Source organism: Neodiprion pinetum, chromosome 1 (genome assembly GCF_021155775.2).
Source record: "Neodiprion pinetum isolate iyNeoPine1 chromosome 1, iyNeoPine1.2, whole genome shotgun sequence".
NCBI lineage: Eukaryota > Metazoa > Arthropoda > Insecta > Hymenoptera > Diprionidae > Neodiprion > Neodiprion pinetum.
In genome coordinates, this window is record NC_060232.1 from 36,534,172 (window position 1) to 36,549,893 (window position 15,722).

At 41.1% G+C, this 15,722-nt stretch overlaps 1 protein-coding gene across 6 annotated transcripts in view; it reads left to right on the forward strand.

Annotated features, from left to right (window-relative positions):
* The first annotated feature begins 4,720 nt into the window (after positions 1-4,720).
* Positions 4,721-15,722, forward strand: part of LOC124221125 (nephrin) — a 73,184-nt gene continuing 62,182 nt past the window's right edge. For 4 of the 6 annotated variants that reach the window (XM_069133116.1, XM_046631291.2, XM_069133127.1 and 1 more), the window contains exons 1-2: positions 4,721-5,439; positions 9,052-9,636. In XM_069133116.1, the coding sequence (XP_068989217.1) occupies positions 9,522-9,636 (115 nt within the window). In that variant the 5' untranslated portion in view covers positions 4,721-5,439; positions 9,052-9,521. Of the gene's footprint in view, positions 5,440-8,965; positions 9,637-15,722 lie in introns of all 6 variants that reach the window. The other 2 variants (XM_069133118.1, XM_069133117.1) reach the window with 2 other exon arrangements.

The window sequence follows — 15,722 nt, forward strand, 5'->3', positions numbered from 1 at the left end:
GTATCGTTCCTTTCTGTGTATTTATTGTACAGAAATACCGTCGAGCGAGGAAAAGTCAAAATCGAAGACTTGGCGCTCCGGCAGCTCCCGGCGAATATATCACAGACTTTGCCAGCAGAAGGGTCCAATTATAAAATTACGAAGTATAATTACGGTCGGGGATGCGGAAATTCGGGTACAGACCGCAGGATCGGGGGCAAATTTCGTTTCCCGATATTCCTGTAAAATTATTAAACGCACGTTGCAGGCACCCACGTCAAATGCGAAACGTTGCGGATACGATTCAACAACCCGGCGGCTGTACGTATATGTAATGCGTACGCGTATAAATTTATACACCCAATACAGCGCGGGATGATAATTACCCTATTGTCTATATTACTGAATTAGACACGTGGAGAAATTGAATTGAATTCTATCGCACAGTCAGCTCTGCAGAATGAATCATTTATTCACAAGGACGACAATTTTACGACGAATGAATTAAGTCGCTGTCAAAAAAGTGACGGATATCAATACCGATTCGAATTATTATACGGTTATAAACAAAGTATACGAAGAAAAGAATTTGTTTAAATTAACAAGCATAACGATCAAACGTGACGAAAGAAAAGTTTCTTTGGTTGGAATAAAAACGTGCTTTCACTCAGCGATACAAATTAATAATTCCGATCGCTCTTTTCTTGCGATACAAAGAAAATTTTTCAAAATTTTCATCATGACCCGAAAGATAATCGGAGCTATCTATAATTGGTTCAATTTGTTTTGCCGTCAAACGACAGCTAAAGAAAAACCAAACAAAGCGATTGCAACAAAGTCGTTTTCAAATTATCTCCATCGAAAGAAGAATGTAGTGTGTAAGTCAAGCCAAACAAAAAAAAAAAAAGGCAATTCCGTATTATATTTCGGGTAGCAGATAGCGGTTGTGCAAAACGACACGTTTACTAGGATTCGGTCTTCACGGGGGGGTTTCGGAAAGAAGCCGGGAGTTTTATTGGTACGAGCGAAATAATCTGGGGAGCTAATTCTTACGAGCTGGCAGTGGGAGGTATTTTTTTTTTTCTTTCTCTATTTCTTTCCAAATGTACTTGGCGTGACTCTGAACCGCGTCTCTTGATCCCGCAAGAATCGAGCGACCGCGATTCGGATCGCCGTCGTCTCGTCTTTCCCAAAGTCTTCCTCTGGGAAATATCTACCAACTCGTACCAATGCCGGGCCACAAGAAGAATCCCGAGAACTGTAAGCACTTCAATTTGAAACCGCAACGGGACACTGCGCCACCCTTTCCACCCCCTTCAACCCCCCCCCCATCGCCTCACTTTCACCCCGCAAGGAGCGCCCCCGTGTTGTTCGAAAATTACATTTGAATGCAGCGGAGGCGCGCTGCCCCCGCCCCCGCCACCTCCTCCACCCCCGCCCCCGGCCCTTCACCCCCGACTCGCCGGTCTAGTCTGATCATGACTTTGCAACGGACGGAATCAGATTATGAAGGAGTAGCTGCTTCGGGCAACACGCTGCATCCTCTGAACGTGCGCCGCAGCTTTCTTCTTCCTCTCCATCTCCCTCCCTCTCTCCCTCCCTCTCTCCCTCTCTCTCTCTCTCTCTCACCATGTTCGTATTACGTTCAGCCTTCTATGTCACGTCTGTTGGCACTGAGGTGTACAGGCTTAATTGGGGGAACGGCAGAAAAGATATTTCTCGACTTTGAGTCGAATGAAAGAAACGTGTATCGGTTTTTTTCTCCTTTATTCACGATCAGACGGATATTGCTGATTAATTCGAGGGCAAAGTTTTGCTGAGTAGCGTTGCTTTTTTTTTTTTTTTCTTCTTTTTTTCATTCGGTAAAATTACGTTTTGTTTGTTTGAATTGAGAAGAATATTTTATCGCACCGTACGTTCAGTGGCAAGAGAGCTGGCTGCGATATTAGAGGACAGATTATCCTGTTATTTGATAACAACTTTTTACAGTTTTGCAACGTCTTTTTTTCTTCTTTGTTTCAAAACGAGAAGTTCAGAAAACTTGACGGAATATTTTGATGGTATAGAATCTTTGCACGGGGAAAGAAAATAAACTGAAATTTTGTTGAATTGACCGGATACTTCGCTTTTATCAGGTACGTATTCGATCAGAATGATTGTTGCGATCGATTGTTCTATGAATTTTGTGTTGAACGATGATTGAAATTTCGCTTTTCGATTTGATAATACACAACGATGTACCCAAAAATAATGTATAATTGACCGCATATAGTGATTTGATAGAATTGATTTTGATATTTGACAATTTTGCACGTGCAAAAACTGCAACATGACAAACCGAATAATATAATTGAGCTTCTCAATTTCAGCCCAACCAATTCCCATCGCTTCAAATCTGTTATTCGCTTGAATAGTTGAAAGAGAAATAAAAAATACTTTGCACGATCATATGATTTCGTTTTTAAAAAAAAAAAAAAAAAAAAAAAAAAAAAAACTGCTACATTTTCTTCATCCGAGTGCGTGAAAATCCTTGAAATAAATCGGGATTACCGTAAGAAGCTTCGAGAGGGAGTTCGGAAGACAAACGTCGTCTGGCAGGCGGGTGAAATTTTTTGAAATTCTTCGGCCCGCTGCATCAGACGACGCATTCGGAGTAACTCGAGCATTTCGGGGCGATCATGACTCCGCACGCACCGGATGAAACGAGATTACGCGCGTATACGCCGAGTGACGTGACAGGGACGCGTATCAGCCGATACTTTTAAGATATTCGTTAATTAAACGTCTCGACAGAAAGACCGCTAAGCCCGCAGCCGGCGGTATCGGTTCCCATCAATCGGGACTGGCTGTTTGGTATCGTATCTCCTACCCATCCTATCTATCCGATGTACGATGTCGTTACCGCTGCGCGGGATTCGAGATCTTCCGTCGCCCCGACGTCTTACAGAAACGTAACGAACCGATCTGCTCGGGACGCGGAAGCTCGAAGCCCGAAGCTCGAAGCTCGAGCATCCTCTAATCCTCCGAGTACAACCCGGATAATGACGTCCATCCCGGTTCACCGCTCGTTCCAACCCACCAGGTTAACGTCTAAGGGCGTAATCTTGAACCTCGGTTTCGGATTCGATGAAAACCTCCCCTCCTTCGACCCTCGGATACTCCTATTCTAGTTTTCATATTTCAGTTTACTCGACGATTGTTCGGCTTTGCGGGAATTTAGGTATGCTCGTTTCTCGATACGCGAGAACTACGAATTCGCTAGCATGACGTTGCAGAGGGTATCGATTGAAGAGGAGAATTGAAAAACAAAGAAAAAAAAAAAAAAACGGTGAAAAATTGTTTTTTTCTTCTGCCGTATAATTATTTATCGCTTGAATCCGATTTCTTTTTTGTCTGTTTTTCGTTTCAATTTTAATGCCACTTACAGCACTTCTTTACTCGCCACTTTTTTCCCACAATTTAAGAAAACGGTGTATCTGTAAAGAATTAGTCGCTTGAATAATTTGAACGGAATAAGTTTGATGATAAAACTGAATCCTATATTTCTCAATTATTTGTTGATTTTTCCTTCACCTCTTATCGTCGAAGTAACGCGCATCTTTTTTGCAACAGAAATAACGTAATGACACGCATTTTCCGTTTTATACAATTGGTCGATAGAACGAATAAAGAAATAAGATTTTGTGTGAATAAGAATAATTTCGAAGTTGTTGAATGGAGGAAAAATAGTTGTTTTTCAGCGTACCATTATCTAATACTAAATTGCTGAAATGATTCAGAGATTCAAGCAGGTACTCATAATAAACGGTTTCAGATAAATGTCGGAATTCGAGATAAGAGGACACAGAATTAAATTTTTCCCAAAGACGCGTAAATTTTGTCGGACGCGATGCGGGCTGAGAAGTATTATTATACGTACACTTTATAGATTTTACGGCAGATCCTGAACCGTGTGAAACGTCTTTCCGCGTAAATTTTTAAGATCTTTGTCTGACAGATCCACGACATGTGTATTAATCTCGGCATTAATCTCACAGAAATCGTTCACAAAACCGTCAGAATTCACAGCGGTATCAGAACTCACCCCAAAAAATCTTGATGTATTTGTTATTCTAAATCTCAAGACTTGATAAGATTCGAAGTATTATACGAAATCGTCTGAAATCCATATCGTCAAATACATCGGTGAATTTTCCCCCAAAAAAAAAAGAAAAGAACAAACAAACGCTTCAATTCATTCATTCGTTAAATCACTTATTATTTCATTGTCGAGGATGTAAAAATTTTCGAATCTTGAAAAAGAAACACAAAAATTTTAGCCAACCAGAATACGTTAATAATAAACCATTTTCTTTAAAAATTGCGATGCAATAGTTGAAATGAATAAATAAGTTAATCAAAATCGAGTTTCATCAGAGTCCGACAAATATTTTTCGCACAATATAGTCTTTGAATTGCCATTTCAAAATCAAGCTGTAATAACTTGGCAGATTGTTTGGCAGTTTTTTAGCGAACGGCTCGCTAATTTTCCCAAGTCGCGGCAGAAATTCGGAAAAATTAGGCAAAAGTCGGTGATTTTTGTAGAAAATTAAAAATTCGCCTCCCCCGAGGGAAGGGGTAAAGTTCGTGCCGTTTCGTCAAAGATCGAGCATCTTCGGGATTGGTCGGACGCGTTTCTGGTTGGACAGCGGCGCGCGCCTCGCGTTCGCCGGATCGCGTCAGTTTCGGCCGTGCAGCCTGTACGAGCTAACGTGTTTCAATCTGTCCGCGGTGACATCCGAGAGGCCGGATCCGAGCCCTTATCGAGAGTGCATTGCGCAAACTACGCACGTTTTTTTTATTTTTATCCGACGACGTTACGATTCGTCGAGGACAGCAAATCCGAGAAAAAAATAAATAAAAATATGTGTATATATATGTATACAGATACGTACGTACGTATGTATGTATACACTGGACGATGAGAAATGAGATATGAAAAATTAGAAGCTTGAAAAAAGTTTTCAATCGAGCGAAACGCAGAGCGGTTTTTTCCAAACCGAAAAACTTACGCGTTACACATGCGGGGAGAGTTTCGAATTTTTGACGCTCCGAGATTTCAACGTGCGGGAACAATTGATCGTCGTTTGGAGGAATTATGGGAGCGATTAATGTTTGTTATAACGATTCGTTTGGCACAGAGACGCGGAATGTTTGATTAACTTTGACGAGAGTAGATATGCAGATATAACGCACAAACGGTGCTGCGTACCTGCTAGCTGCAACAACTGCGCACTGCGATAAATTTCATTAATTGTAACAACAAAAAGCTGTTCGCTACAAGTCGACGGGACAATTAACTACAGATTGTATTTAATATACACAGTACGTGTATAAATCGTCTGATAATCAGACGTACAGTGTGTTGTTGAAGTTTTTCAAGTCTTAACGACCTGTGCATACACGCAAGTGAAACAAAAGGTACAGACACGACGATACGTTGCAATTCAAATCGAACAATATCACCCTCGAGTATTGTAAATTAAATTTTTCGCGCTATTATTCTGGTCGAACGAAGTTCTGCCTGACCTGAGATCGGTCATTACGCGAGACGAGATAAGGAAAGCGGTCGGATTTTTTTGCATCGCGAAATAATTGCGGATCGCGGATCGAAACGAGGAGGTGAAAACGACGTCATATTATATGTAATATGCAGGTTTGCTGAATGCAGATCGGTGAAACCCGTCTCACAATCCTTGGATAAATTCTTTCTTCCACTTCTTGGTCCTCATCTCGATTTCATTGACATATCGAAACGCGATATAATATAAATATCGAGACTCGATGCGTGATTGGCGGGAATTCGAGTGCTGAAAATAATTCCCTCCGCAATTATCGCGGAATCCTTTTTCTCGGCGGATCTTATGCGGGGATTTTTTTTTTTTATCTTACACGTATCAAGTTAATTATTACCTCCGTGACGACGTTGAATGGCTCGAGCTCAATAGTGCAAAATCGCGGATTTGCCACGGCATCATTACCGCCGGTTAAAGGGCGCGACGAAACGCCGTTTCAATTTTTTACACCATCCGCTTTTCACCCCTTTTCACTTTTTCGCGTGATCTCACTGCGGAGATCGAATGGTTCGTTTTTAAACAAATTTACACAGAAAAATGAATTCCAATTTCGTTTCGATCAATGCGTAATTGGACAACCATTTATAATCTCGGTTTTTATTTTTCGTTTTTTTTTTTTTATCCAACATGGATAAAGCTCCGACCTTCTACCTCAGAAAGAAGATACCGTATGCTTAAACCATAATTTTCAAACACCGACAATGAAGGGAAAAAAAAGGAGGATCGCGTCGTTCTATTTTTGATCTTTCGTTTTCTCTTTTATGGAAAAACCAACTGACCTGAGAATTGTATCGCAGGAAGCGTCGTGAATTTTTCACGCAAGTAATTGTAAATCGACGAACTTAAAAACGCGGAGATCGGTGTGAATTCCGGTTCTCTTACCAGGGTAAAAGGTGAAGGATTTAGAAGAAGAAAATGAAAGCAAGAAAAATGTGGTAAAAAGAAATGAAAGAGAGCGGTAGGGTCGGTGAAATTTTATTCTGCGATTATTTAGTCCCGCGAACAAGCGGCGCTGAGCTTTTTTTCCCCGCGTATAATACTACGTAATATTATAACGACTCTATTCATGGCCTCATATTGAAGCTTTTTCCGCAGCTTTTACTCACCCTCGTATCACTTGCAATTATTACAATTTACAATAATAATAACAACAATATATTTCAAAAAATTTTACTCAACAATACTTATTCATATATTCATATATAAATACGTTTAAACTTGTTTTGTCGTTATTAGATGCACAAAAATTTTCGTCATCGAAGTGGTTTATCGATTAATTTTTTTATACAAACCAACGGATCGTTGTTCTACTTGTGAAATTTGTGTTCATCCTAAACCAGTATAATACTGATAAAATCGCATAAATCCTGCTACAACGATCGTTCGTTAGCGATATATGTATATATATATATATTTTACAATGCGGATCAGTTACGTGTATCGGCAGAACGCCATGCGTCAAACTTGCAGCACATGCGGGGTAGTTTTCGTTTTTTTCTTTCTCGTTTCTACCCGCGCAAGATTTATGAGGTTCAAATAAATACGTCACCGACCTACCGGATAAACGCGTTACGTACGTAGACGAGCGTGTATAAAGCCTGTATTATTCCTGGCTTGGAATGAAGGCGAAAAAGAGGAAGAATGGGAAAAAGGCGCGACTGGGATTCTTTGAAAGCAGATTAAACGCCGTTCGTATACCGGGGGCGAGGATATGGCGATATCTTCGGGGGTTGCTCGTAATAACAAACAAGAGACCGAGACTCCTTTACACCCCAAACATTCGCTCGCGTAATTATAGAACCGGAAAATCTCATCGCCGATCTTCACTCTTGACTCTTTTTCATCTGCTCTTCCAAAATCTTTCTCTCTCTCTCTCTCTCTCTCTCTCTCTCTTGCAATCAATCAATTATTTGGGGAATTAATAATACAGGATTCGTCGATATCGTCGAGGATTTTTGAGAAAATAGGAAGAGAAAAGAATTTAAAGCATGTAAAGCGTCGTGCGATCGTCGGGGTTGAAAGTTCAGATCTCCCCCAGAAATCGGACCGCAAATATATCTTCGTAAAGAATTAATCTAGAAAAGAAAACTTGGTGTAAATACGATAGGAAATTAAACGAAGATTAAGACGAAACTGCGGTGAAAAAATTAGCGTATTTCGGAGTATATCCGACTCGTCACGAAGGTTGGTTCAATCGGTTAAAAATCGGCGAGTCCCGAGGGCGTCGATGATAAAACTGAAAATTAGAGACTGTAAGGACTAGAATGTGGAAGGGGTCGAAAGGGTCGAGGAAAAGGGAGGGCGGGGAGTCTGAAAGGGGGTTGAAACGCGTCTGTAATCGGGCTGATCTTCACTCTCGGCGTTTCCATTGTCGGTCGGACCGACGGACGTGATATCCATTAGTCTTTTATCCGTCTTGAACGAGGATGATTCCCGGGTGTTCTCAAAGCAGCGGGAGAACTTCGACTCGCAATTAGCCGAATAAAGGCCGAAACCGAACACTCGTCGCGATATCATCGACGCGTCGGAGAATTAAAATCAGAAATTTGCGGGATTGCAGGATCGCAGGATCGCGAGAATTTAAACTGGATATTAATTAGGGTTCGCACTTCGCGGCGCAGCTGCCGCCCGATAATTATATCGATACGGGTATATACGTGGTGAGGGGGAGGGGGAGGGAGGGGGAGGGGGAAGGTTGTATTTCTCGCGCTTGATGCAGGCGGCTCGGATTGTGTCTTGTGTGTGTAATCCGAACGCGGTTCACAGCCGCCGGTTCGTGTATCCAATATCAAGGCGGATGATAAGCTCGTAAAGCTACTCTCGCTGCAGGATCCTAGAGACGACGGGTGGGAAGGGAGAGAGAGACGGAGAAAGAGAGAAAGAGAGAAAGAGAGAAAGAGAGAGAGAGAGAGAGAGAGACGTTAAGACCGACTATCGATCGACTCTGCATCAAATTCGCGTATAGAGAAAACAGCTTGGGTGCTTTGCCGGGTGGAAGGGTCGAAGGGTGGAAAAGCGGAGGGTGAAAACAGCCGCAGAAATCCTCGAGATTTTCCCGATACCGAGGATATGCCGCACGGAATTAACCGCTGAACCGTCTTACCGATATTCGATCTGCCGGCGAAGCGAATAGTTGTCGTGATTGCGGTCTTCGAGTGTCGCGGAATGTTTCGACGTTGGTGAAAAAACGTCGATAATCCGATTTTCAAAAATACGCGATTTCGATCGTGGAAACGAAAAATTTCTTCGAATCGTAGTTTTATAAATTTCACGACCATCGGCAAAATTACACGAGTGAAAATTGATCCAACTTTTTTTTTGGATGAAATTTATTCTCGCTGGTTTTGTAAAATCTTCCTTCCACGCAACAGGCAGTAGATATTGTTTGAATTGAATTGAGTCTGACATTTTGAACCCTTTACTTGATCCCAACCACCTGATATATCTTGCAAAATAGTATCGAACGTGAACTTTCCGCAGTGAGGATCGAGAGCTGCCGGGAGAATCGCTGGGGTCGGGAAAAACGAGCCGATAAACAATAATAAAATAGCCCAGGGAATGCCCGGCAATTCGGTTAAAGCCGGCCTTATTACCGATGCGAGCGGCCCGATTTCCTCGGCGACGTCGCGCTGATAGAATGATGAAATGATCAAATAAGATCCGGCGCGTCGGGCGATTCCTCGTAGTTAGATCGGAAGAGGGTTTTACAAAAATCGGAAGACTCGGAGAGAGCTTCGAGGAACTTGGACGATATTACGATTTCTAAAAGCGACGATCGTGCAGTGAGTGATCGACCGATTTCACCGACTGATCTGTGCGACGTGAATACAAATTGTGATCAAGTGGAAGGAGGATAGGAGAGTCAAGTGCAGTGTCATCCAGTGGTTGCTTCATTCCAGGGAGGGAAAAAAGGCGTCGGAAGGAGCGATGGGGGGAAGAGGCGCCGATCGCGTCGGGACGCCGCTTTTTGTCGCCGTCTCGACGATCGCCTTCCTCGTTGCGCTTCGGCCCTGCCACGCGACGATAACCAATCAGGAAATCGGTGAGTTGGTTTCAACCAATTTTTAACCCCCCTTGTTTGTAATAATATTTTCAGGAATACTTGTTGGGGCGAAATAACGAGGTATTTTTTTGAAAAAGATAGAGATCATTGTAGTGTGGATAATTCAGGGACAAAGGAGAACTTGGCTGACGGAGAATCGAGATTGTTAATTAAGCTTGTTACGATATAGTCGCATACATACCTGCGTACTTATCGACACTGAGAACAATTTCATTTCTTACGGTAACTAGAAAAATTGAGTAAAACAGGTCTCGTTGAAAAAATTGTTGAATTAGACACGGAAGTACTTTACACTTGATTCGGGTAATTGTTCGATCTTTCCTTCTGAATTTAAAACTCGCCGAGAGTTTTTCACCTCTAATTTCGTACGGAGTAAGTTGACTTATGCAAATTGATGATTTTATTTATTTTTTTTTCTCATCGTTCGTTGAGGACGATGACGTATCGCGGCGGCTGATTTATTACCCCGGCGGAGTAAAATGAGGATATTTCATTAGCCCCGGAAGCTTTTAATCGTGGAAATAACTTGAGAGAGAATGACGATGAGAAGAGTTCTACGCGCTTTTTTTAAAACCCTCGGAATCCGGAGCGCAATGTTCCGTGCCGGTGTTCCCGCACCGAAAGTTCCCGCAGGTTTAGCACGAAATTATAATAATCACTCTGTCCGGTATTATTCACCTCGTGTAATGTGATATCCTTAATATTATAATATTTCGCGTCAGGCTGATAATACGCAAATTCGGGGGGGCAGGCTTATACAGATTTACCTATAAAGCGGATTAACCGGCCGTTTTCAATGTCTATACACTTTTTCACCCTCTCGATATACCCAGTTTTTATCCTCCGCGCAGTCACGTTGCTAATTTAAGGACACCATTTTCACGAAGAAAAAACCTCTCAACGACTCGATTTGAAGATGAAGAAATTTACTTGTTCGATATTCGGTGAAAAATATTTTGGTCTAAATATTTCTTAAAAAATACAGAGTCATGCGGAAATTTTGTTTCTTACAACACAATATTCGCTTCTGGTTCTCCGTCGAATCGTTTCGTTGAATTTTTGTTTAAATTTCGTTAAAGAATCCAAATTTATTTTCCGTATCGGCGCGAAGAAATATTTTTCTGCAATCTTACCGTCGCGGTAAATAACTTCCTCGTGAATATTTCGACTATACGTGTATAATCGAAACTTCCTTGATGTATCTGAAAATTTTCTGTGCAATTAAGCCGTCCGTTTGATCCTGCGTGAGGGTCCAGGATGTCGGGAGCTTTCCGCGTCCGCGTTTATATCAAGGCCTGGTAAATGATAATTCAGACATTGAAAATCGCGGGGCTTTTCCTCTCTCCCCGCGGCTGGGAACATAAAAGCTCCCGGCAAAACCGCGGTGGAAAAATCGCAGGGCGCGCAAGAGGGGAGAAATCTCGTTTCAGAGATTGCCGGCATCAGCATCCTCGCGAGTAGCTCGAAAGTTCGATGCTTGCTTCGTACGCCAGCTATACGTATATCTGTGATGATTCGTGATATTCGGCTAATGAACCGGACGCATCGGACCAATCCATGCGAAACCGTTTCGTCTGGAAATACCCACCTACCGTAACAATTGGCATGAATTCCGCCCGCAGAATTCACTCCACGCACTAATTTGATTCGAAAGATGGAACGTTACGTATAAAATATTCGGGTAGATTAGCTCCGCATTTTTCACTCTCCATTACCTTCGTCATTTTTCGATTTCTGTCGGGAAACAATACGGAAGAAGCTTCTTCTTATCGCTGTCAAAAAGGCCCTGAAACTGAAATGATTAAATTCTTTTAGGCAACAAATTTCGAGGAATTTAATTCACGATTAATCTTAATAATTTACCACGAAAAAATTTTATTTCTATAAGCAGAAAAAGATTTATTTTCTTCCGGATAATATTATTACATATCTATGCGAGTTTACCGTTTATTAGTTTATTTATTATCTTTGTCTGATTGAGGATTCTTAGCTCCGAAAGAACTTCTTAAAGGGCTATCTTTCCAGGCTTTAAAAAACAAGTCCTGAAAAGATTAATACACCGAAATCTGACGTCGGTCGAACAGACGTGGAATTTTTCCACACACAGATACCGTCCCTACTCGCATATACCGTGCTTACGCAATTACTTCCCGTCCGTTTTCCAGAATGATGATTATCGCCGGTTGAGTACAGGGGGATAGAAATGGGGCGGTGAAAAACTTTGAGAATGATGCGATCCGATTTCGAGAAAGATTTTCTTCCCTACTATTTTCCCCCGCTGTATTATATATACCTTTCTCTTTTCGTTCTGTTTTTCCTAATTCTTCCGGACAATCGGTCCGCGGGACGGACGTTTTGCAGAACGTTCTGCGACGTTTGTCGAGCTTGGAAAAAAAAAAAAAAAAAAAAAAAAAATCGAGCCTTTAATAAAAGAAGCAAACGGAACGAAGAATAATAACAAGAATCGCGTGTATATTCGTATTTTCCCCTGCTCGTGTAACAGTTTTCTGGCATTTTCCTTCTTTTCGAGAGTAAGAAAAAAATAAAAAAGAAAAGAAAATGAACAGGTAAACACAAACGCGGATCGCTTGTAAAATGAAACAGCTCGGTGTGTAATTTCGCGGCTTCTGTTAGGAAAAATATCTGCTCGAACTGTCGGGAAATTCGCCAAGCAGAATAACGTCTAGGGCAACGATTTGGACACCGGCTTTGTCTCCAGCTGAAATATTTCGGCCAGAAACCCATCTTCCAGGCGATGAGGTATCATTATGCAAATTTACCGCCGGTGGCCGATAATGGCGGCTAGGCTTCGCTGCCGTTGGCGGTTTGGCCTGTAGCAACAGCAACAGAAACAGCAACAGCAGCAGCAGCACCGAGGAATATGGATGGCGAGAAACACGTGTTACGGATCGTTAGTACAGCTTGAGTTAAATTAGACGTGTTCTCGACCCAGCCAATCGCTCGGCGATTAGTGGAATTAGAGTGACTTATTCGCTCCCTGGTTTATACCCATCCACCCCTTGACTGTTTCCGCCTCTCTCGCCATTCAATTTCTGCAACCCTGATCCGAAACACGTCTCTCTAAGCTTGATCTTGAAAGCCTCTGGAAGCCCGGCGCCTTCGTCTGACTAACGGAATCCGATGCTTGACGAGCTTCGTTCGCCAAACATCTAATTCTTTACCAATTTTGTTACGAGATACTCGAGTTCGTTGATGCGAAAATAAAAGAATACCTTAACTGTCGAAAAGAAACCTTGGATGTCGATGTTAAGTTTAAAATCGCTTCAAGATTCGTAAAAAAAAAAAAAAAAAAGTTATTATTATAATAACAATAGTTACCGGTAAATTAGATTTCGATCTACGATGATTTAGTTCATTCGGAAGAATCGTTGAGTGAATTGTAACGAATTTACTGAATTTTTAACGATCATTAAGTCGCTTGAAATTAAACATCGATATAGTAAGCTTTTATTCAGAATTTTGGTGTTTTCGATTTTTTATTCTTTTTATTTTTCATTTTTAAAGAAATCTTGGCAGTTTACGAAAGTAACAATTTGATAAATAACCCAATCCGTGTCTAACTTGTGAATAAATTAAGAAATCTGAGACGAAAAGATTGGCGTGTAGTTTTTTTCGGTCATTAAAGAAAATCGCGGAAATTAATTTGGGAATTGATGGATGAATTAGATCATAGATCATAGAAGCGGATTTCAGTAAGTTAGTTCCTTATTCCGTTGCAAGTTCCCTAATTTCCATTTTACTTATTTTCAGCCACGTTTTTTTTTTTCACAAACAATAATTTGATTATATTGCAGTTCCTTGTCCCGCTTCTTACCTTGGTTCAACGATCCGACTCACGAGTCTGAAACTAATTAACAATCCAAATTGAATACCTTGGACAAATTACGGCAGTTGTAATTTTCATGACTAAATTGCGCCGCGCAGTGATGATTATCAGCTTGGTTATAGTTGAATATTTACGTTTTGTCAACAAAGGATAATTAATTATACCTGCTCCGTTCCACGCTATTCATTCATTATCGCGCTTACGGTACACGTGTACGTATGTATATGTACTCGGAGTTATAATACGCGAATCGAGCATGCGACGTCGTTTCAAAATCCTGGCTATAATTACGGCAATCAATTACAGCCAGGACAACAGGTGATCGATATTATAATTATTTCAGTATGAATAATACATTGATACAGCGACGCCGGTTCATCTCCGCTTCGAGTATCCACCTACATTGCATAAAAGGCCATTATATATTTCGCCTCTGCATATAATACCTAATTCTTTTCTCTCACAATCAGCTGTAACAATCTTCTCTGATTTACATTCGCTATATTATTCCGCGAATAAACGCGGCAAACTGACGGTTACCAGCCGCATTATATTCTTTATTGGAAAATTCTCTCCTACATAGACGTGTACGTATAGCTGTATACGTGGTTGTCAATTAAACGAAGGAGCGAAGCTCTGGATCCACGTACATGCGTGGTATATACTTTTACGTGTACCTACGTACATGTTAATTTTACAGACCGATCGATTATTGCGCAATCGATAAGAATCGCGGGTAAGAAAACTATACAGAAGTAACAAAGTTGCCGAGTTTTACGAGTTGGAATTGAAAATTCGAAGCAAAACGGTATCTAACCGAATCGAAGTTTGCGACAAAAGGATCGTTGAATCTTTTTACGGTATTCGAGTTTCATTGTTAGCCGTATAATCGCGCCTCTTCTCGATTATATTCTTAATTGAAAGTAATTTATCTTCAAGTAAAGTGGAACTGCGTACAGAAACGGCGGTGGAAAGAGAAAATTAGAGTTTATCACCGAATTGGAAACGTAGTTTATACGATCACGGCTCAATTTACAGTCGAGTCGTGTGTCGGACACAAAGTCGCTGCAAACCGACGCCTCGCCGCAACGTGCAACTGCACAATACCGCATTGTTTGCAAAAGTTTTCATCTCGATTATAAGGGAAATTAATCGTAATTTCCCCCCGAAGCCGCAAATTTTCATCGTCGACTGAACTTTCAAATGAATACGGAAAATTATCGGAATACGAGATGAACTTCTTTTTTCTTGCAATGATTGCTGCAGTTTTTGGGGATTATAAAGGTAGATTGAATACGGTAGTTTGGATTTTATTAAACTGACTAACGTTTATAAATCATCGTTGTACATTTGAGTGGAAATTTTTTAATATTAATAATTAATTGAACGGATCGTTGAAAGCAAATAATACAACTAGAGCAAAATCCGTTAAAAGAATTTCAACGATGGCGCACACGAATGAAACAACATACTACGTGATAGGAATGAATCTGAGTGAATTCGAACAACGCGAGCTAAAATATCAACAGTTTTAGAAGCGTTTTTTATTAAAACGTTCGAAACGATTGAAACTCCGGTTTTTTCGATAAATTCTAATATGTTTGGCTTCGTTTTGCTCGTTAATTGAAAGACGTTCGAACATGATATGATTCTTCATTTTTTTTTTCAATCGAATTTAACAAACTTGAACGTTCTAATTATAAATAATTTTCCTGTCAAATTACTGATACGTTAGCTTGCGTTATCTAAAATTTGATGAGATCCATTTCGAACGATTCGGTTATCTCCAAATTTTCAACGATCTATCCTCTTTCGCTATCTTTCAATTCACGCAGACGGGACCGTTCGCCCTTAAAAATAATTTTCCGGGTCAATAAATAATCTCGCATATTCCTAAATAGACTCTGGAGTTTATCGTATCCTTGTAACCTACAATATCCCGTTTCATTGTATCCGCATCAATCAGACACTCGCGGACACATGGAAGGACTCCGAAAACACGCGCTCCTCCGCAATGCGGTTTCGCTGCATGAAATATTATTCTTTTTTCTCCCCCACGGATCCCGCAAAGGTCCGAGGGGGACGAGGACGAGGATGAGGATGAGGATCTTCTTTGAGCAGGTGCGACTGCGGTGCGGGACGAAGGGGACGGCATTCTATTGAATTCAGAAACAGAATTTAAGAGTCATCCGAACGTCGGGAGGATCGGAGCCGGGAA